The sequence below is a fragment of the Anthonomus grandis genome, chromosome 18 (assembly GCF_022605725.1).
Source record: "Anthonomus grandis grandis chromosome 18, icAntGran1.3, whole genome shotgun sequence".
NCBI classification, from domain to species: Eukaryota; Metazoa; Arthropoda; class Insecta; order Coleoptera; family Curculionidae; genus Anthonomus; species Anthonomus grandis.
In genome coordinates this window covers 6126090-6150723 of record NC_065563.1, presented here as the reverse complement: position 1 = coordinate 6150723, position 24634 = coordinate 6126090, and the positions used below count along the sequence as shown (strand labels likewise).

The window sequence follows — 24634 nt, the reverse complement described above, 5'->3', positions numbered from 1 at the left end:
GACTGTAAAAGATACAGACTTGGAAATCCCCAAAACTAGATACCATATCTCAGATAATGCAAAATAAACATTGTTGCCGGATCGCCAATCTTATGGCATAACAGGCACAGGCCAACCTCTTTCTTAGTGTCGCAATATGGAAATTAAACTTTAAGGCAGGATTAATGGAAATGTCTAAAAATTTGGTGCAGTCTTTATTTGCGATTTCCTGTCTATTTAATTAATGACCTGCAATACCCCCTCGAAACGCAATTAAATTTGTCTTGCTGATTGTTAATGTAAGCTTGTTTGCAGCACACCATCTGGCTGTGTATGCCCAATGCTAGACCGTGTCTGCGCAATCCTCCAATGCTACTTAGCTGGTTTTTACTATGAGTTTATTGATATTTTAACAAGGCCCCCATAACCAGCGAAGGACCAGTAATTCACCCATGTAACAAAAAGAATAAACACTTTCTGGATTAACACCTCTGCATTTATCAACTAAATGGTTCTTAAAGAATTACACAATCTGAATTACGAAACTTAAAGTATTAATCAAATAATCCCAAAAAAGGGGAAAACAGGAGAACAAATTTACTTAGTTGCGCAATGTTAAAAATACAATTAATTACGAGCAAGAAGGGTGGCGCGGACCGAACGTGTTACTGGTGAGACGTGTGTCGGTCGACTCTTGTCTTCTAAAGATTATTTTACCGAATTCGACCGTAAACGATTTTTCCCTTCCTGGAATATAATATAAACGCTTAATCATTTTTTCGATTATCAGTTGGTCTTTATTTTATACTTAATATTGAAAGTTAAAGAAAGGTTGTTAAAATCCCAACACCATTTTACTGCTTATATCCTTCTGAGCTGTAAAAGCCTGTGTCGCTTACCAACTGCTTGTTTTCTAATTAATATATATAATTCAAGGCATTGAAGAGCACATCGTCTAAATCCGTAAGAAGAAAGCTTCTGCAGCAGTATTCTGCGATCCACACATTCAGATGCCTTAGAAAAATCGCAAAATACTGCCGCAGTCATCTGTCCCTGATTAAGACTATGTTTATGTAATTATGTTTTTCTAGAAAAGAAGACATCCTAGTTTTAACATTTTTTTCGATAATCTTGAGTGTTGGGAACATTGAGATGGGTCGGAAACTTGAAGGATTAGTGGAGTTTTTCCCATTAAAAAGTGATTTTACAAAACCCGTATGCAAGCTTTAGGAAAAGTACCCTTAAAAAAGGAGATATTTATAATTTGACAGAGCTCTGCAAATACTGAGTCAGCAAGGTTACAAAATAGTCTCACAGAAATACCATTAATACCTGCCAAATTCTTGTTTTTAATTTTTTCTAAAATATTCTTATACTCTTGAACATTTGTATGATATAGGTAAAAGGATTCCCGTATAAATATGTTTTGTAAATAAAACATTGGATCAATATAACAACTTATATTTTGTATAAATTTTTCCGCAATTATACAATAATAATTATTAAGAATCTAAAATCTTTTTATTACAGGCTTCCCTTCCTTTTAAATATGGATTGATATAGATTTTAAATCTGTTAATCTAATAAAGAAAACAAAAGGAATGTAGACATGTCTCGCATCTTGAAGGGGTTAACCTTCAAAAGGAAAAGTTTAAAATTACTTACATCAACATAATATCCTTACTTAATATAGACCTAGCACACTCATTACATAAAGCACACTTAAAAAATAAGAATACTTAATAAGTTAGGTTTAGTTTAGTTTAGTTTATCAACCACTAAATCTAGTCTATACCACAAGCACAAATCTGGTCTATAGTTTAACTCGTATCACTTGGTTTTGGAGTCCCACATGATTCTATTGGTAGGGGGCAAATTTTGAAAAAAAAAACGTTTCACAATTTCCTTAGAGGCCTGGATGGAGGCTACTCTTGCTACCCTATTTTGGCGTGTATAGTTGAAGAGAGATAATTCTTCCCATACTCCATTGTAAGGGTGGTCGGTTATCATCTTTTAAGACAACCAGGGCTCCAGGTTGAAGAACATTATTATGAATTTGCCACTTAGTTTGAACCTGAAGTTCAAACTCACTCACGTACTGTAGGGACCATCTCGATAAAAAGTACTGCTTTAGCTGCTGCAAACGTTGAAAATGGGGAAGTCTGCACTCCTTAACATCCTCTAGGTCTGGCTCTGGTAGGAAAATAAGGGGTCGCCCAATTAGGAAGTGTGAGGGGGCCAATGCGGTATAATTATTAGGATCTGGAGAGACTGGGATAATAGGAAAGAGCTTAAGATAGCTTCTATTTCTGTTAAAACTTTGGCTAACTCCTCATAAGTTAATAAAGCTTTCTAGAACCCTCTTTAAATGTGTTTTGCATGACTTTACACCTGCCTCCCAAATACCCTGAAATGAAGTGACATACTAGAAATGAAATGCCAAGTTATCCCCTGATTTGCAACTGACTTGGATAAAATCCCCTCATCCCTTCTTAAAAACTTACCAAACTTTTCAAGCTCTTTTCGAGCTCCCATAAAATTGGTTCCATTATCGGAATAGACATTCAATGGTTTACCTCTTCGTCCAATAAATTGTCAATTCAGTAACTATCTCTATATGTAGTGCCTTTGTGGCAAAATAAACAAAAATACAAATTTAACACTTAACAACCCTTTTGCATTCACTTCCCTTTTTATCCTTCATAAATAAAGGTCCTGCATAATCTACACCGACATTATAAAAGGGAGTCGCAGGGGCTACCCTAGTTTGAGGCAAAACACCCATAACAGGGTTTTTAGAGGTCGGGTTGGTTCTGAAACACCTAATACATTTGTGTACAACATTGCGAACTAAATTTCTTCCCCGAAATGGCCAATACACTTTTCTAATTGGAAAAAGAAGAAGTTGAGGGCCCGCATGATGTAATCTTATATCTTCAAGTTATAGTCAGTTTAAGTTTTAACAAATTTCCTTTACTCTTTTAGCTTTACCAGAACAGTTAAAGCATTGTTTAACTCAGGGACAGTAAGAGGATCAGTAACCTTTGACCTCTGACGACGACACATATAATAAGTCGCAGGCAGTAAGCAATTACTCTTTTTATCTTAGATAACCGCGGAAATCTTGCAAATGGAAATACGGCACCAAACTCGATCTTAAAGACACTAATTTGTTTTTTCAAATCTGGCAAATTAATTTAAGGTTCAAAGTAAGATTTGGGCCACGAACACTGGGGAAAAGAGAGCCATGGCGGACCATTCCACTACAGATCGGAACTCTGAATTTGACTAGGATTAACACTCTGGACAGTAAGTATGCTGAATTGCTCGCACTACGGATATGACGCCAATCAGATGATAAAGTAAGTGCCTGACTTTGAGTCACTCTGTTGCCAAAAAAGGTTTGTAATGTGTTGGGAAGAGTATGAATCCAACTTACAACTACAGTTGAGTCGCTCCACAGAAAACATAAGTTGACAGTGACTGTAAGAGTGGAACGCGCCTTATCCACTAACTTCTCTTGATTGCATGTTTTGATACATCACTGACATCAATTTGACACAATAAAAAATCTTGTACACATGACCAATATAACCCAAGAGTTTTGGTTTGACCTCTTTCACCAAATAACACTGTATGTAGATGATACAAGGAAGACTCATCGAATATCGATTAATACAAGATTGGATAGTTATTTGACATCTATGTTTGAACTGCGACACCCTTTGACCAACTCCTGTTATGACAGATGGCAACTCAATTTTTTCAAGACCTTGTCTCTCACAACATCCCTGTGTGGTCAAATGAGTTTGGCTACCACTGTCCAGATGAGTCAATAACCTTCACTAAAGCTGTTTGCAACAAGACATTTAAATAAAAATTATTTACACCACTAGATAGACTGATAGCCACATCAGTGCCCTCATTCTGCTCTGGCTCATTAATTAAACCCTGTGTTTCTTATTGAGGTCTATTAAAATGTTTTCTACTCCCTTCCTTTCTACTCTCGACTGCACTATCGGTTTAGTAATTTCAATTAAGGGCAATTATGAATTGAATGCGATTTCCCACAAAAGGCACAAACACTATTTTGTGTTAAGCCTGTATGAGATTTATTAGAATAATTATTATTAGCTCGATTACCCTTATTTTCCCCTTTACCACAACCACTTTTCTCTAACACCACGATTTCTACTCTTAGGATTTTCCAAGTTTTGCAAAAGATCAGTTTTTCCTCTAGAAACTCTAAGACCTTATTCAAAGAAGGAAAATCAGAATTTTGACACAATACATCTGTAGCAGTTAACTGACGTAATGATTTTAAATCTGAGCAAATCACTTTTCTTTCTTCTTTCTCACGCTGTCTTTTTGTCCATTTTAGAACTAAAAATAAAAATTAAAAACGTATCCCAAAACTCTGTGGGTTGGTTTAAGGTTTTCAAATTCTGAATGTGTTTTGATACTGCATCAACCATTTTTGTAACTCAAAACAAGACTTAGAACTTAAATTGGGTATATTAAGCAAAGACTTGTGATGTGAAATATGTGATTTTTCACTAAAATACTTTTATTATTGTACCTATTACACAACATATCCCATGCTATCTGATAATTACTTTTAGTAGTCTCAACCCCACAAATCACCTGAGCCACCCCACCCTCTAGGGATGCTCGAATTTTTGCACATTGTTTAATGACTCATTCGAATTAATTAATAACTCCAACAGATCTCGAAATTGAAGCCAATTTTTATAATCACCTGAAAATTTATTAAGATTTATTGCTGGAAGTTTCAAGCCCATTGAATGCATTTGTGCACTCTGTACATAATTACCTCGAGAACTTAAAGGGTTTTGCATACTCTTATTGACTGAACTATTACTTTTCCCAGAATTAACAGCACTATAGCATTCATCTAAAATATTTTTCCCTGTGCATTTAACTTATTATAAATGTCTTTAAATGATGTAGGCTCCTGCAGTTGCTCCTCAAGAAACTCTGACAACATCTGAATTTCACACTGTACATCATCAAATTGGGAAAGTAAATCGGAGAACTTATTTAACCTATTTTCTAGCTTTAAAATAATATGGAGTATTTTCAGGCTCTATACTTAAAATGCACTATTTTACTCTCAAAATAATTTTTAAATATTGTTTGCTTACTTTTAATAATACCTCTTTTTTTTGTCGACGCTTTAAGTTTCTCCGTCATCTTGAAAATATGAGGAAACTAATTATATTCGTAAAAGAGCACAAATATCAACATGCCTTCCTTACTCCCGCCAAAACAATCACAAAATCTGAGTTAGTTAAATCACTGAAAGCCACATCAGAAACAACATCATTAAACTTAGGATGAAGCTTAGATTAATTACGTGAATGGAATAAGTATACCTAAAAGAAAAGTGCAAAGCAGAAGAAATATTTTTTTCTATAATAATCAGTTAATACCAACACTTATAATAAGCATAATTCTCAGTTTCTAATAGCTGAATGCAAGAAACCATGTTTCTATTTAATCATGTGGATTCCTGTATGTCCTAATGTTTTCGATGCTGCTCATTTTTTTCCTTCAAAGCTACCTTCTCATCCCTTAGTTTATACATTTCTTCACTCAAGGTAGCAATTTCCAAACGTTTGTCATTTAGAGTTTCCGCTATTTTTTTAATATCTTCTTCAAAGTATTGAGTTAGTATGGCTTTTTGTAATTTGCTATTTTTTGATATAGAGCTGTCTAATTTTATCATCATTTTCGATTGAAATTAGATAAAATATCATTTCAAGGGAGAAGTTGCTTACGAATAACTTCTATTCCCCATTACCTCTTAAACTCCAACATAGGTCTCCAGACTCCTGGTCATCAATTACAGCTCCAACAGTGGCAGTATACAGTTTAGTTGAGTCATTGTCAGAGAAAGTGTGTAAGTCGAGTCAAGAGAGAACAGATGAATTCCAAATCTAGCTGCTCTGTTTTCTGGTTAAATTAGAAGCTGATATATCAAATAGGAAAATCTAGTTTCAACGAGATAGTGCGCCTCTCCATTTTGCACGTTCTGTTCGAAACTATCTGGATACTATATGATCGATTGGTAGAAGAGGACCTTTTGAATGGCTATCAAGAATGAGGAGTTAAAAACCAGAATAAAGCATGAGTGTAGATTCATTTCCCCAGAAGTTATAAGAAACGTTCAGAACGACATTCAAGTACTAGTTCTGGGCCATTGCTAATTGTATAGTAAATGGGACTACATTTGCAAGGAAAAAAAATGAGTAAACGTGTTTTGTTTTGGTGGCATTATCTTGGAAATCGTAAGTCATAAAAAACCTGAAATTTTGAAATCGTTCACAACGACTTTCAAGTACATTTAGGATAATATTAAATAGTAAATGGACTATCTTTTAAACATTTGTTAAAAAACTTTTTAAGTAAAACAGATTTTATAATTTATATTAAATAAAGAAAAATATTATAATTATCTTCAATCAATTAGAGACAACAAAAATAAAACTAAAGCTCTCTGGAATTGCGTTAATGCCATATGTAGTAATAAAAAAAAGAACAAGGGAAATATTAGTAAAATTAAGCTTACAAATGGTGAAATACTGGAAGACAAACAAAATATAGCAAACCAGTTTAATACATATTTTAGTGAAATAGGGCAAACACTTGCTAATGTTTATAAGTCTAACGAAAACCATCATATTCATCAATCGATGTTTTTAAGGGAAACGACGCCCACTGAGGTCATAGAGATCATTGACAGGTTAAAAAAAGGCAAATCGCCAGGTGTTGATGGCATTAAGGCCGAAACCCTGAAAGAAATAAAAATTGAAATAGCACATGTGCTAGCATATTTAATAAATATGTCCTTCAATACAGGTATCTTTCCCGAAATTTTAAAAATTGGTATGATCACACCTCTACACAAAACTGGCCTGGAAGAAGACCTTAACAACTACAGACCAATCTCTCTAATTTCCAGTATAGCTAAAATTTATGAAAAAATTTTTAAAAATCGGTTAGTATCATTTCTAACAAAGAACTCCATTCTTTCAAACAAAAAATGTCAACAGAAGATGCAATTATACATTTAACAAATTATTTATATGAAAACTTAGATAAATCTAAACCATCACTCTGTATCTTTGTTGACCTCTCTAAAGCCTTCGATACTGTTAATCACAAAATCTTGTTAGATAAACTAAATTGTTACGGCATTAGAGGAATAGTTCATAAACTAGTTGAAAGTTATTTAAAAAATAGAAAACAACTTGTCAAGATCGATGAAGTACAAAGCTCCTTCGCAGACATAACCTGTGGGGTACCCCAAGGCACTGTACTTGGCCCATTATTATTTATATTATATGTAAATGACTTACTTAAGATTGATATTTTGGGGGAAATAGTAAGCTACGCTGATGACACTGCCATATGTTATTCAGGAAATTCATGGAATTCTTTAAAACAGAACGCTGAAGCTGATTTTAGAAAAATTTCCTCTTGGTTTCAATCAAACAGACTGTCTTTAAACGCCTCTAAAACAAAGTATTTGACATTTACATCTTACACTAATAACTTGCCTCTGATGGGTCCTCTTAATATAAACTCCCATTTTGAGATACCAGAAGCAAATTCCATAAAGTATTTAGGTATAACATTAGACCGGCACTTAAAATGGGATATACATGCAGGTGAACTTACAAACAAATTAAGAGGCTTGATATCTAAGTTTAAACGACTTAAGGATTTTATGGATATTAAACACTTAAAAACATTGTACTTTGCTCTGGTACAATCACATTTAAATTATGGACTCAGCGGATGGGGTGGATTAAGAAATTGCCACCTCCATTGAAGTTGTTCAAAAATGGATTTTAAAAATAATCTATGATAAAGACAAACTGTTTCCATCTGATCAGCTATACAATCTTGCTGGTATATTTGACTTAAAACAATTATATGTTCAAAAGTTACTTTTAAATCTTCATAAAAGGAAAATCACAGTTGAACATGTGAATCATTCATATGCTACTCGAGCTCAAAATCAAAGCGCTGTAGTTCCACGAAATGAAAAAACTATTGGTCAGCGATATTTTAGATTCTATATCTCTAAGATTTATAATTTGGTTCCGGGGCATATAAAAGATAAAATAAATCAAAAAAATTTTAAATTTTATGTGAAAGACTGGATACAGCGGACGGACAGAGAAACGTTTAATAATATATTAAATCATAATATGTAACATACTATGATATATAAATATGCTTTTCTTTAAAACATAATCTTTAGCAAATCCATGTAAAATTGAAAAGAAAGCAAATAAAATCACACAAACCTGGACATGACATACTACCTCGATATGGACCGAATTGGACATACTCGATCTTGATCTATGTTTTGAACATTATATCGTAGTCATTAAATTTTAGATAAGATTAACTCTGTAAAACTTTTAAATTCATATTCACGTACAAGTAGTAATCTCGCTACTTCTGTGATTATTGTTTATTCACTATTCTCTTGATCGTTATTATAGACATTTTGTAATATTGTTAATTATTATTTTGAATAAACTATTATTATTATTATTATTATTATTATTATTATCTTGAAAATGGTTTTATCACATAAACTTAAAATGTTGAAGCTATGTATAATTTGCCACGCTCTTTAAAAATATGCACAAAAAAATAGGGTTGCTATTTAAAAAAATCATCGATGACGTTATATCTTATTTTTGGGACACACTGGATAACTTCCTGTTCGACAAAAAGAGCGCAACTTAAAATGCTAATCGATGGGTCCGAAATTTTTTTTGAGAACAAAAAAGTATATGACCTACTCACGGTAAAGGTACAGACTCACACTGTATACTAAAGATGTAACCAATAAAGCATGAATGAACATAATTGAAACCCTAACTAACCTATGTAATTAACTATAAGGAATTGGACCTTTATGCCTATTAAGCATGGTTTCTTGATTTTTGAATATTGATAAACTTTCGTATGTATTTAATTTTCGATTATTATTAACTGTTTTAAGTAGTGTTAAGTTGTATATTCATAAACTTGACTTTTAAACTTTTCCATATTTCACATGAGCTACATGCTTTTTTTTTTTAATCTGACATTAATTGATCTTGTTTGCCCTATGTACTTCTTATCATAATCGTTATAATTATTCTCATAGATCCTGGACTTTTTTATTGGTCTTTATTTTATCTTCTAGGTTTCCTAAAAGATTTCTTAATTTCGCCGAATTTTGATAGACCATTCTTACTTCTAGATCTTTTAGTATTTAAAGACTCTATCAAAGCCTTTTGTCAAGATAGAAATAGGATGGTATTTAGTATAGGAGTTTTTAAAATTCTTATTTGGTGATTTAAATATAGACGTTTTAATCAGTAGTTATGAGACAGATATTTATAAAGAAGTTTGGTTGGATCATGGCCTTTGTGGCGGTTACATTCCACACTAATTTTAGCGCTCTACTGCACGGAGCAGAGACCCTCCTAATTTCTTGAGAGATTTAATTGTATTTCCGATCACTGGTTTTCCCAAGGGTTCGCCTTACTTTGGGAAATAAATCAAGCACCCTTTGGTTTAACACAACTTTATTAAACCGGATTAATTCATAAAATGGTCCAAAATATAGTCTACAAAACTATACGTTATACAAATCACTACCAAAAACTTAACTAATTAAATTTAAAAGCTAAGCTCTTGCGCGCCAAAGCCGGGAGCAAAGTTCAAGACGGAGACCGACCGTGTGAAGGGCGACCGCGATCTACTTTTTACTTGGTCGATCGACGACTTCATAGAAAAACAGCCTTTTTCTCAAGGAATTTATTCTGTGGACTTCATACTACATACTCATTGATTGATTTGGAGTGGACGACGGACGGCGACGCGCGTTATTAATACGTCACAGTTACATTATTCCAAGTTAGATGTCGTCAAAAAAGTTAGATGGCGTCACTATAATTGTTTTTAAGCCTTTTTCTATTATTGTCCTTATTACTAAAGTTGTACTGGTCACAACAGCCTTTATTAGGATAATGATCCTTTACGTACGCGGAACTCTTACATGGTATATAATTAAAAGTTTTATTAGTGATCCCGATTTACAAGTTTTAAATATTATGCATAACATTCGGCATAGTAATTGTTTTGTGTATGGGCTTTTCCACACACGGTATTCTGGGTTGTGATTTTTTTTCTTCAATAAAACACCAATTTTTCGGTAAATAAGTGTAATTAGAAGAATGAAATAAAGCACTGCACTAACCGTACAATTCTGTTAATTGTTGTATAAAATATACAAGTAAAAATTTTACAAAGTAAAATTATGATTCTAACCGAATCTTGTGTTATATACTGTTTAATGACCTGTTGGCCTGAAGTTAAAAGTGTGAAATGTAATTTAAAAAAATGGATGGAGTGGAGAATGTGGCTGTGTAAAATGCTTACATAATGAAACGTTGCATTTTTGATTATAGGAGGATCTTTGTACTATTTATTGTCGGCTTTAGTAAGGAAATTGAATAAGCGGTTTTAAGAAATTAAAATTTAATAACTCTGTTTATAAAGCTAAGACTGTTTATAAAACTTAATATGCCGCCTGTAATAAAATATTAAATTTATATCATGCGGCTGGCGCGGCGACTAAATAAATTATAGTCTAAATATACCGCCCCCTTTGAAAGGGTTAACTTTTAAAAAAAAATTAAAAATCAAATAAAATAATGATAAAACAACATTAGTACAAAAAACCAACTAGCAAATAATAATGTTAAAAAAAAAATGTGTAAAAAGTGAATTGAAATAATGTACATTACGAATATTATAATTAACAAATTGCAATTCAATATTTTGAATGCGGTGAAAATCTTATAAACTAAAAAATAAAAAGAGTTAATGCTAAAATATTAATCTTAAAATTAAGTATAGGAACTTATTATACCACTACTTATGGTCTATGGGTAAAGCACAAATCTTAGTAATAGCACGTTTCAAAATACCGTTGTTTGTACGAATGTTCACTATACGCACTATATTATCTTTACCGGGAAAACACTCTACTACACGACCTAGCTTCCAAAATAATGGAGCTGTGTTATTGTCCTTTATTAATACTAGTGTTCTTACTTTAATACTAGGAAATTGAATGCCCCATTTGGACCTTTCCTGCAAACTATTTAGGTAACTAAGAGACCATCGACGCCAAAAATGTTGTACTTGTTGTTGAATACGCTGATAGATCGATAGTATTATCTGGTATATTTATTATATCCGTTTGCGGTAATGCTGTTAATTTTTGCCCAATTAAGAAATGCCCAGGTGTTAAAGCCGCTAGATCATTGGGATCACTAGAAAGAGGTACCAATGGTCCTGATTTTAATATGGCTTTAATTTGAATAAGGACAGTTAAAAGTGATTCATAAGTTAAATGTGCGTTTCCTACAATTCTCTTTAAATGAAATTTAGCTGACTTAACACATGCCTCCCATAGCCCTCCAAAATTAGGACCATATGGTGGTGAAAAATGCCAAGTTATTTGATTGATTTCTAGAAATTCTTTAAAATTTGATCCTGGTATTAATTTTTTAATAGTGTCTTTCAATTTACGCTCAGCACCAATAAAGTTAGTACCATTGTCTGTATAAATATTAAAACAAATGCCTCTTCGAGAAATAAATCTTTTTAAACAATTGAGGAATGACTCTGACGATAAATCAGCTGACAGTTCAAAGTGTGTGGCCTTTGTTGCAAAACATACAAAAATACAAAGGTAACAGTTGACCGTAATTCTGTTTTTGGTTTTACCATCGTTTACAAGGAAAGGACCAGCAAAATCAATGCCAGTAGAAAAAAAAGGTCTTTGAGGAATAACCCGATCCTTAGGTAATTCGCCCATTTGATTGCATGCAGGTATTGGATTTGCACGAAAGCAAAAAATACATTGACGAAGAATTTTTTGAACGACATGACGACCATTAATAAGCCAAAAATTTGATTTTATAGCTGACAAAGTTGTTGAGCACTAGCATGTCAATGCCTCAGATGTTCATATCGTATAATTAAAGTTGTGAAATGACAGTCACTAGGAATAAAGATGGGATGTTTACCATTAAAATTTAAATTTGAAAACTTCAATCGACCTCCAACTCTCAACAAGCCATTAAAATCGATAAAAGGATTTAAGTGCAAAATTTTACTTTTCCCTTTTAAAGGTAAAGATGCTTTAAGACATTTGAGTTCATCAGCAAAATAATGATTTTTAAATAATTTACATAAGGTAATAGTAGCATTTATTAGTTCTTGCTTAGATAGAAGACTATAGTAACGTAAACCCTTTGATTTGGTTTTTGAATTATAAATAAACCTTAAACAAAAAGAAATGACCCTTTAAAGCCTTGTATAAGATGAAAAATTATTAATAAAAGTGATGTTACTTTCAAATGTGGTTAAGACGGTTTGAGTACTTTGTTTCACCTCTGGAAGATTCGATGAAATATTAGAATGGAAATAGGGCCATGTTTGTTCTTCATGTTGTAAGAATTCAGGACCAAACCACCAAAGTTTGCAATTTTTTAATGTATCTGGGTCTAATCCTCTGGATATCATATTAGCAGGATTTTTTTGGGTTGATACATGACGCCATGAGTACTGGACTGTTGTATTTCTAATATTCTGTTAGCGACAAAAGTATTTAATTAACTGGGTTCTTAAGCTAACCATGATAAAACTATACTAGAATGAGTCCAAAAAGAAGAATGATTTATTTTGACATGTTGTATAGCATTTAATACCTTTGAAGATAGCCTAATGAGTAGCAAAGCACCACACAATTCTAAGCGTGGCAAGGACAAAGTTTTTAATGGCGCAATTCTAGATTTAGCACAAATAAGTCGCACTACTACATCTCCAGAATTATTGCATGATTTAAGGTAGCAACAAGCTCCGTAAGCCTTTTGCGAAGCATCACTAAAACCGCGAAATTCCACTGAATTATAATTTAGACAAAAGATTTGCGTAGGAATTTTAATCGGATTTATTAAACAAATTTGCTCACAAAAGCTGATCCAGGTTTGATGTAGATCCATTGGAACACTTTCATCCCAATTAAGGCCTAATTGCCATAAAGACTGAATAATAATTTTAACCCTTACAATGCAAGGACCAACAAGACCCATAGGATCGAAAATTTGTGAGGTACTTGCCAAAATGGCTCTTTCAGTTACTGGATTAATATTAGGAAAACAGATCGTATACTGAAAAACATCATCTTTGGCATTCCACGTAATTCCTAAAGTTTTTATTGTGCCCAGAACTTTTCCTTCTTGAATTGTGTTCGAACCACAGAGCCAATCATCGACGTAAAATGATTTTAAAATTTTGTCAGATGCTACGGGAAATTGAGCTTGATTCCCGATAGCTAGCTGTCTTAGACAACGAATAGCTAAATGAGCTGCACTAGCTATGCTATAAGTAGCTGTATTTAGCTGATACTCAGCTAACTCATGAGAAGGATGAAAACGCCAAATTATTTTTTGAAAGCATCGATGATTTTCCTGAACTAAAATTGACCGGTACATTTTTTCTATGTCCGCTGTGAACCCATAACCCAGGTTCGAAAACGAATTATAATATCAATTAAATCATCCTGAATCTTAGCACCCACTTTCAAGGTGTCGTTAAGAGCTAAACCACTAGTTGATTTCGCTGATCCATCAAACACCACTCGAAGCTTAGTAGTAGTGCTCGATTTCTTGAGAACAGCATGGTGTGGAAGATAAAACCCTGTGTTTATATGAGTTAATAAACCTTGGTCATGTGATTAAGTTCAAGATATTCCTTCATGAATGCATGATATTGTAATTTGAGATCAGGATTATTACTAAGTTTTTTCTCAATGTTATAAAATCTTTTTAGGGCAATGTCATATGAATCCCCCAAATTTGCGAGATTTTGTTTAAAAGGTAAACTAACGACAAATTTTCCCAAATTATTTCTATAGATAGTTTCAACAAAATAGGTTTCACATTCTTGCTCTTCCTTAGACAAAAAATGTCTTGGCTGACACTCTTCAATTTTCCAAAAGCTTTTAATTGATTTTGCAAATCAGATGTGTTAGATGTAAATAAATTGCACACGGAGGAAAAATTTTCCAGAAAATTAAGTATTATGGGCCCTGAAACAATCCACCCTAGTTTTGTTTTTTGCACAATAGCGTTGGAATTCTGTAATTTGATTTGCCCAACACTCAATAAATTCCAAAAAATTGAAGCACCTATCAATAAGTCAATAGGTCCATTTTGATTAAAATTTTCATCGGCAAGAATAATATTTTTAGGAATGTGAATGTTTGACATACTAAATGATACATCGGGTAAATTCTTTGTGATTTTGTCTGTGACTAGACATTCAACATTTTCTAATGAAAATGAATTGATTGATGATTTGAAATTTATTTTTACACTTTTATGTATATTTGTCACATTATTGCCAAAGCCTTCCACTGAATGACTTATGTTTGAGCTTGGTAGCTTCAGTTTATGAAATAAGCTCCTTGTAATAAAATTTAATTGAGAGCCACTGTCAAGCAAAGCTCGACAAAAGTGATCATTGCCGTATTTATCTTGAATTAAAATACAAGCTCTAGGAAGTAAGATGCATTGAGATTGAGTTTTGGATGATAAAGATGTATTAATGACGGATAAAACTTGGGAATCATGGTTTTGTGATTCAATAGCGGACTCTCGAGGCATATTGGACTCATAAACGACTTGAATATTATTAGGATTTTGTTTATGTCCTATAAATGGTTTTGGAAAATGCAACAAAGTATTATGTTTCAATGAACATTTTTTACATGTTGCAGTACTGCGGCACTCCTTACCAGAGTGACCTGGTTTCAGACAATTTGTGCAAGCTTTAAGTGCACGAATCCTGCCTAACCTATCTTGGAAGCTGAGTTTTAAAAAGTCACCACATGAAAAAATAAAGTGATCTTTTTTACAGTTTAAACAAGTTGAGGAAGCTATTGAATGATTTGAACTGCGGTTTTGAGGCTTGAATTCGGATTTATGTGAGGTCGAGGAAGATGCAATATTATCTAGTATTTGACAAAGCTTATTTAAAAATGAAAATAAATCATCCGTAGTAGGCGTGTCTGTATTAATTTTTAAAGAAATATCTTCCCACTCACGTCTAGTAGAAGGGTCTAATTTAGATTTTATATGAAATATGATAAAACAGTTCCATTGATCAACAGGTAAGCCTAATGACTTAAGAGCTCTAAGATGTTGATTTGCATTATCAAGAAGACCTCTGAGTAAAATATGAGATTCTTTATTAATTGGCTGAATTTCAAAAAGTGATTTCATATGGGCTTGAATTATGACCCGTTTGTTTTCATACCTCTTGCATAAAATATCCCAAGCAACATAATAATTAGACTCAATAACCTCCAATGAGAGAAGAAGTTTGGCAGCATCGCCTTTCAAACATGATTTAAGGTACCAGAATTTTTCAATATTGCTTAGTGATGCACTATTGTGTATCAAAGATTTATTAGTATCTGAAAATTGTAGCCAAAGCTCATAGGAGCCATAAAATTCTGATAGTTTAATTTTGGGTAGGTTTGAATGGTATTGCAATGATGCGTTTTGGAAATTTTGCGGAATCGACTCTGCTATCTGGGATTCCTGATGTGTTTGATGAATATCTGTGAGATGTTTATCAATGATAGTTTTAGCCAAACCTGAAGATTCAAAAAATGCATCCTCAAAGTCAATCCTAAATTGTGAGTGATCCTTAGAATCAAATAATTCCAGATCACCCTGAACTGATACAAATTCAGGCCATAATGATTGTAGTCGTTCTAACCTGACCTGTAATTGGCCAATTTGATTTGGATCAGAAAATGTATTTACAAAATTTGTAAATCTTGAAAGAGCATCAAAAATTCTATTTCGTGCTATAGAGAGAACTCTAATTTTAACGTTTAAGTCCTCTGATGAGAATGATTGTGTTTCAGGCATTTTGTTAAAATTAAAATCGATTAGCCTAGCTGAAAATAAATTAATTCAATGTTAATAAAAAAAAAAAATAAGTCAATAAAATTGTTTGAATGCGAAAATAAAAACCAATTAATTATGCTTCTGTGTAAAAAAAAATAATTTAAGTGTAAATAAACTAAAGATTGTAACACTATCCAACAACAAGTACTACTCAAAATAATGTGCTACTCGAACTTTTATGATATATGACGTCGATGAACCATTTCTCGCTTTTGACCTATATATCCTAAAGTTAAATAAGGTAATGTAAATAAAAAATAAAAATGATTAACGACTTAAACTCGGAAAGTGAGCCGAAGAATCGTCAAGTAGTCCTGTAACGAAGTGAAGTACCTATGTTGTTAAATTAGTCTGCCTCTGAAGCGGCTAAAAACCCGGAGATTCACTGCGTCGTCGAAAGCGTGTCTCAATGCCTGCTAATTGGTACCCCAGAGAAGATCGAAATGCTTGAAACCAAAATCAAAAAAATCTCCTTTTTTCGCTTAAAGGATAAATTTTCTGGATTCGGATGCTGCTTGTTTCCTTGCGTTCACAATTTTGCATGAAACTTGGCGATGTATGTTGCGATATATAAAAAATTTACCTTGTCGACTGCTTGGTATGATGTACCTGTGACTTTTGCCTAATATAGGTATGTATACCTATCTGCTGTCCACCAATCTGCCTATCCGGCTCGAAGGACCATGTTTTGTGTATGGGCTTTTCCACACACGGTATTCTGGGTTGTGATTTTTTCTCTTCAATAAAACACCAATTTTTCGGTAAATAAGTGTAATTAGAAGAATGAAATAAAGCACTGCACTAACCGTACAATTCTGTTAATTGTTGTATAAGATATACAAATAAAAATTTTACAAAGTAAAATTCTGATTCTAACCGAATCTTGTGTTATATACTGTTTAATGACATGTTGGCCTGAAGTTAAAAGTGTGAAATGTAATTTTAAAAAATGGATGGAGTGGAGAATGTGGCTGTGTAAAATGCTTACATAATGAAACGTTGCATTTTTGATTATAGGAGGATCTTTGTACTATTTATTGTCGGCTTTAGTAAGGAAATTGAATAAGCGGTTTTAAGAAATTAAAATTTAATAACTCTGTTTATAAAGCTAAGACTGTTTATAAAACTTAATATGCCTCCTGTAATAAAATATTAAATTTATATCATGCGGCTGGCGCGGCGACTAAATAAATTATAGTCTAAACAGTAATAATTATAGAACATATAACAAAAAATTGGCTAACTGCTGTCATTTGCGACATAAATGCAATAAATGTAAACTTTACAGAATCTGCAAGTTGTAGTGAAAACTATAATTCGATTATTCAATGTTTCACACGTAATACAACCTATTCCAACAAAACTGTAAAGCTTTTTAGAAACAATAAAATGTGGTGTAATGATCTCATATTTTGCGAGAGAATTTGGAAAAGCACATGGTAACTCCAGGAAAACATGGCAACTCCGTACTAAGGAACAAAGAAAGGCAACAACGTAACAACATCGATTCAGTCTCCACCCAGTAGAGCACAATAAGGAGTAGCACTGACATTGGAGAATACATGAATAAACACTTTGTAAACTGAACTGGCGCGAAAGCTACCTGACCCTCGTCTTGATCACTAAGTTGGAGATAACTGGTTTAAGAAGTATCATTAATCTGGACGTGGACGAACAAAAGATTGGTTCAATTACAAATAAACTTAATTCTACAAAACCTGCTGTTGAAAATGATCTTAGGTCTATTACTCGTTTATGTGAATTCTGTTTAAAATTTGAAGTTAAAATGCAAAATAAGATTATATGCTTATGATACTCTTTTGATTTATAGCCATTATCAATTAAAAGTATACAAAAAGATATAAAACATGACTTAAGTTTCCCTGTGGCTAATATCACATAAACTTGGCTATGGCGCCATATTTAAAATCATTTTTTACAAGGAAGACTTACTTGCATATTATTCTTCTCCTTGGCACTTTCCACAAACAGTTTCTGGTCGAGCACCACGTGCATCTTCAGGACCTCCAAGAACTTCAGTTTGTCCTTTTTCATGTTATTGACCACGTAACTTTCGAGGGCGGTGTTGCAGGGCACAAAAAGAGTCAGCTCTTGGGATTTTTCGATAGCCTTGACCAAACTGTTCCCTTCTGGGCCCAAACTGTTGATCTCATTGAAGAAGTTGTTCAAGACGCCCACATCCTTATCCTAAGAAAAATCCATTATATATTAAAAGAGTCACTAATTGAGGGTATTTTTATGGGTGTGTTTGTTATTTTAATGCTTCCCTTTTTCTAACGAAATTACCTTAAATTGCTGCAATTTCCATTTTGTGAAAAGCATAAAAACAAAATATATTTAAGGTTATAGAGTTTTAAAGTAGCTATAGTGGTAAGCCTGATCTATGCTTGTTGCTTTTTTTAAAAATAAAAATAGCTTAAGTGAAGCATAAGCATGCGTGTTAGAATGTAATAGTGTTAGCTGTGGTTAAAAGCAAGCGCAAATTATAAATTTAAATAAATTAACTGAAGAACCGGCCTGTAATGCTTAGATTAAGTTTTGTAAATTATGTTAAAATGCTTTTGTGACTAAGATATCTTGAGAAATTTTGTACTTTTATGTATATTTAACTTTCTTGATATTTTTTTCTGCTAATAATTGAAAATTGGCCTTTAATGCTTCGATTAAGTCTTACTCGTACTTAAACTTGTATTTTTCTACAGTGCTAGCAGTCTGTAAAGGATGTTAAAAAATGTTTAGGTAACTAAAACTTCTCGAGAAACTAGGTGAATATTTTATTATTTTCGGGATATTTCTCAGTTATTTGTCCCGCCATTCCATAAAATATTTACATTTTCAGGCCGACTTTAGCGCGGAAGTTCGGTAAAAAATTCACACGCCGCTGGCTCTTCTTTTTCCCAAAACTACAGCATCTACAGACCCAAGCAATAAAATACAGCCGTAAAAGTACGGTTATATGGAAACATACTTCGTTCAACGGGATACGATTATCGTAAATATACGTATTCGGCCGTAAATGGTTAAACGTCGGGGTGGGCGGCACTTTCCAAATGTTTTCCATACACTGGATGTTCCCTACGTTGCAAATATAGTCCATATGTTCCTGTTGTATTATAAAACATTTCTTATTTATCGTGTTTATTTCTTTTTTGGTAAGAGGGATTTATAAACTTGACGTTGAATCAAACGGAACGTTGTCCGGAAAGAAATTTGGGTAATATCGAAATTCACCGATTTATAACTGACGTTAGACGTGACCGCGTATAAACGTAACACACTGACGCCAATAGTCAATAGATTTATCAATTTCCGTCTGAAAAATCAACGCCGTTGCTGTTGCTTTCAACGCCAAGCTTATAAATCTATTCTAAATAGTTCTTAGAAGAAAACAGCTTTTCAGTATAGATTTTTACGTACAGGCTTTAAAAAAAAAATTATCCTAAATATTTAGTTTTGCAATGCAGATTGTGTGGATTGTAATATATGACATGAATCTTGATAAAAAAGAATTAAAAGTCAACAGTTTTTTGGCATAATAATTGTAATTGATTCATGAGGCAATCAAACTTTTGTGAGATTTAAATGCTTAACGTCAAAATCAACGGATTCGTCGCTAAACGTTACCTGGAACAAGTCTTTTGAATTCACCGATTAAATAAACTGACGTGGGTCACCACTGAGGAACGTCACACATTTAGGTTAATAGTGAATGGGTTAATGAAGTTCCATCTGATATGTCAACATCGTTGCCGTCAATCTCAACGTCAAGTTTATACATCATTGTTAAATAATTGTTCTCAGAAGAAGAAAAACTGTTTTTCTGTATACATTTTTGGGTAGCCTTTTAAGAAAAATTGATTTTTTTTTTAATTTGCACAGTAAAATAAAGCTGTAAAAGAAAATTGGTTCTTTTCATCAATGAACCTTGATTGGTTCTTTTGAAACTTAATTGGTTCTTTTTAGACAACAAACTGTTGGAAGTTTACACTTTTTTGAGATAATAATAATTAAAGGATCCCCTTAAGCACACTCTCTTAAAATTTATAAAATTGACGCCTTAATTAACAGAATTGCCGTTAAAGGCCTCCTGAAAAAATCCTTTTCAAATTTTCTTATTAATAGCAAGCTTAGAAACGTTAAACAGTGACATCAACAGTCAATAAGTTAAAGGTTTACCCTGTAAATTAAATTATATTTGACCTCGTCTCGTAAATAATGATATATGTAGTCCCCCCATTCCTATACTAATCGCCACAAATTTTAAAGCAAAATCGCCCATCATAGCCCATCCCTAGTACCCTGTCGTCACCCGCACTCTTCACGGAAATATCATTCTCTATTTTTGTGCCGACCGCTACGCTTATCGTTTTAAGACGGTAGACAAAACTGAAGTTTTAAGTGCGTTTTTATTTCTGTTTTGAATAGTTTTGTGGGTGATTTGATATCATCTAACAATATGGGGAAACATTCAAAGAAAAGGCAGAGGGAAAACAGTAGCAGCTCTTCAGAAGACGAATATACCCTAAGGAAGAAATACAGGCGTATACATAAACGTCTTGAAGATCTTGAGAGGCGAGAAAAATCGAACAAAAGTAAAACTTACGCCGTTCGTTCGCCTGCGTCACGAAGACGTTCACGCTCACCTGATTTGATATCAAGAGCGGATGATGTTTCTATCTCTCTTATTCCTGAGTGTGAGTCTCAGGATAACCAAGATAAAAGTTGTTTTGATAACGACTGGAACGATAAAGCCTCCTCCATTGGGTCTTTACTTATGCAGGCGAGAGGTAAACATAAAATATTTTTTGCACAGAAACGCCTGTTTATTAATTATTTCTTTTGTTTTTGAAAACAAAATTAATAATAGTTTGTTTTGAAAGCAAACAATTTTGTTTTTTACCCATGTTAAAAAAAAAACAAAAAAAAAGTTGTGTGCAAAAATGTTGTTGTTTTGAAAATGGCAAATAAAAACAGCAAAATATTATACATAGTTCTTTTTTCTCTGTACTCTGATACTGTGTTTTGAGAACATAACATGAGAATAAAATGCAATGTATAATATTTCATCTTTATTGTTAGCGCACCGCTAAATCATAATTGTTAAAATCTATTAATCGCGCATGTACTACACATATTTGGTATATTCTGGGCACTTTTACCAGCAAGGTAAAGGCAGAGACAATTGACTAGCAATCGGGTTAAGAACGACGTGAGTGCCGGATCTAACAATTTTACGAAACCCAAAATAAGGACCTTTTAATTTGTATTTGGTTGTGAGAGCAAGGCTTATGAAGTTGGTAGTTATATAAAGGGACGTCCCTATCTATAGTGAAGACAGAAGACCATTGGTAAGTGCCCTTTACTTCAAACATTTAAAAATTTCTATTCTAAAAATTTTACGTAGTGTGTAGTGCAATCCGTACTCCGCTCAAAGCGCTGCGCGCACCGGTACTCGTCATTCGTTCGTTTCCGATCCTTTCTGAATGTCTCTCAAAAAACCGATCACCGCTCGTCAGTGACATTGAAATTTATTTTAGACGAGTAAATTATCATCCCGCGGCAGAAATTGTCCCGCGTTTTACTGCATTTCACAGTCTCGACTCCGGTCAATTCGCACCGCGAGGCTCTGAATTTAAGCTTTAGTATAGTGTAGCAGATTTGATCCCAAAACTTATTTATTTTCTTTTCAAGTGACTTATTTTTATTATAGCCTTAGATTATTGGGTTTTATGGTAATTTAAGTAGGTATAGCTATCAAAAAAAAACTAGGGAAAAATTAAAATAAAAAATTTTTATTAAAGAAAAAAAATGTCTTTAAAAAAGGCAATTCAGAAACGAGATGTGCTTACTAATAGCATAGCTGAATGTCATCGTTTCGCTAAAGAGTCTGAAAAAAGTCCGCAATACATGGAGCACTTTAAAGTTAGGTATACCGATTTGGATGAAATTTATGAAAAATTTGGAGAGTACCATAATTCTGTCATTATGGCAATCCCAGAAGATTCTGATGAGGATTATAAAACTCAAGACAAAATTCAGAAAGATGTTGTGAAGAATTATTACGAATGTAAAATGATTTACAACAAACTTTGCTTGCAAACCGATCAATCTTCTTCCAATGTTGTTCGAGTTGAATCAAATGCTAAATTGCATAAATTAAGTGTGCCTACCTTTAAGGGTGATCCGAAGTTTTGGCCAACATTTTTTGATTTGTATAACCAAATTGTTCACGACAATGATAACATAGGCAATGTTCAAAAACTACAGTATTTATTTTCTTTTCTTGAAGGAGAACCTTTGAAACTGTTAACAGGCATTGCTATCACAGATGATAACTATAATATCGCATACAATAAATTAATCAGTCGTTATCAAAATAAACGGCTTATGGCTTCTAATGCAATTCATGCAATAATGTCAGTTACACTAAGAAATGATAGCTCGAAAGAACTAAGAAATTTGATTGATACATTTTCAGAGTCTTTAGCAGTCTTGAATGCTCTCGGATTTCAAACAAAAAACTGGGACTTTTTACTGTTTTTTATTCTACTAGAGAAAATAGATATACCTACAAGAACAAGTTTTGAAATAGAATTTAGTCAAGTTGAAATTCCAAAATATGAGAATTTATATTTATTTTTGGAAAATAAATGTAAAGCTTTAGAGTCTTTGCAACATTCTATATCTAATAAATCTAACAAATCTTATTTTCAGCCAAATACCAAACAAAATATATACCCGAATTTCAAATCCAATAATAAACCTGCTACTGCCTTTTCAGCCTACGTATCTAATAACAATGCTTTACCTAATCCTAACATTAAGTGTTTTCTTTGTAATGCCTTACATGTACTTACAAAATGCACAAAATTCGCAGAACAAAATTCGCAAGATCGCCTTTCATTTGTTAAGCAGAAGAAACTTTGTTTAAACTGCTTACACCCATCTCATTCTGTTCAAAATTGTTCTTCAACATATCGTTGTAAGACATGCAATGGTAAACACCATACATTAATTCATATGTCTAAAAATATTTCTGAACCTAATGCTTCAAACCTACCCTCTTGTTCTACTACTAATTCTGCCACAACCCACCAAACTAACGATAATCTAAATACCCATTGTGGTAATACCTTTGCTATTCAAGGTACTGTTCTTCTAGCTATAGCTGTCGTAGAGATAATGGATGGTAAAGGGAATTATCAACCCATACGAATTTTAATTGACAATGGCAGTCAAAATTGCTTTATCTCAGAAATCTGTCTTCGCCGTCTTGGTCTTCCAAGGCGTCAATTTACAACCTCAATTTTTGGTTTAAATCAAATGTCATCCTTCACTTCAAAGGGCATAGCTCATTGTACCATAAAACCAAAGTGGAAAGTTAATCCTTTATTGTCCTTTGAAGCCATTGTTGTACCACAATTATGCTTGAACATGCCTTCATTTACTTTACAAAACGATGAATGGAAACACTTACAAGGGCTTGAACTTGCTGATCAATCCTATTATATTTCTAGTCCAGTTGATTTACTATTAGGGGCCGAAGTTTTTACTGAGATACTAAAAGAAAAGAAAATTGTTGGCCAAGTTGGTCAGCCTACGGCTATTGAGACCGTCTTCGGTTGGATTGTTTTGGGTAAAGTAAACAATAATTCTTGTCCCTCGAAAACGACTTCTTATTTTCTTCACAACTCAGAAGCTCAACCTCTTGAGTTAATAATGACCAAGTTTTGGGAACTTGAAGAAATCCCTTCCGCTCCTTTAATTTCAGGGGATGATCAAAGGGCTGAGTTGATTTTCAGCCAAACTGTCAAACGAACCTCTACTGGTCGGTTTATGGTATCCCTTCCTTTTAAAGAATCGGAACCAGACGTAGGAAATACTTATCCTCAAGCCCTCAGAAGATTTTTACTTCTTGAATCCCGACTTATAAAAATTCCTGAATTATACAATTCTTACTCAGGTTTTATAAATGAATATATTCATCATGAATATATGACTCTTATTCCATTTAACTTGCCCAAACCAAATATTTCGTGTTATTTGACACATCATTGTGTACTAAAACCGGATAGTATTAGCACTAAACTCCGTGTTGTTTGGGATGCTTCGGCAAAGGGTCCTAAAGGTCTTAGTCTTAATGACACTTTGCTACCTGGTCCTAAATTACAAAACGATTTGAGTTCTTTATTACTTATTTTCCGTCTTTATCCGATAGTTTTCATAGCCGATATAACACGCATGTTTTTACAAATCCTGATAACCCCGGAACATAGAAAATTTCAAAGAATCTTGTGGCGATTCTCAGCAAAGGATCCAATTCGCGAATATGAACTCAATACAGTTACTTTTGGAGTGTCTAGCTCACCTTTTCTTGCCATAAGGACCCTTAATGAACTCGCAGAACGCGAAAAGGAAAACTTTCCCAATGCAAGTCGTATTTTAAAACAAAATACATATATTGACGATGTTCTCGGATTTAGCCCTTCTATTTCTTCAGCCCTTGATCTTCAAAGGGAGCTAATCGACTTATTGAAATCTGG

At 33.3% G+C, this 24634-nt stretch overlaps 1 protein-coding gene across 5 annotated transcripts in view; it reads right to left on the bottom strand.

The window, feature by feature from the left end:
• LOC126746899 (fasciclin-1) overlaps positions 1-24634 on the bottom strand; it is a 207125-nt gene that overhangs the window by 33517 nt on the left and 148974 nt on the right. For 4 of the 5 annotated variants that reach the window (XM_050455309.1, XM_050455306.1, XM_050455307.1 and 1 more), the window contains exons 8-9: positions 19060-19194; positions 18024-18278 (exon numbers count right to left, since the gene is read on the bottom strand). In XM_050455309.1, coding sequence (XP_050311266.1) covers positions 18024-18278; positions 19060-19194 — 390 coding nt within the window. The remainder of the gene's footprint in view (positions 1-18023; positions 18279-19059; positions 19195-24634) is intronic. The other variant, XM_050455310.1, reaches the window with a different exon arrangement.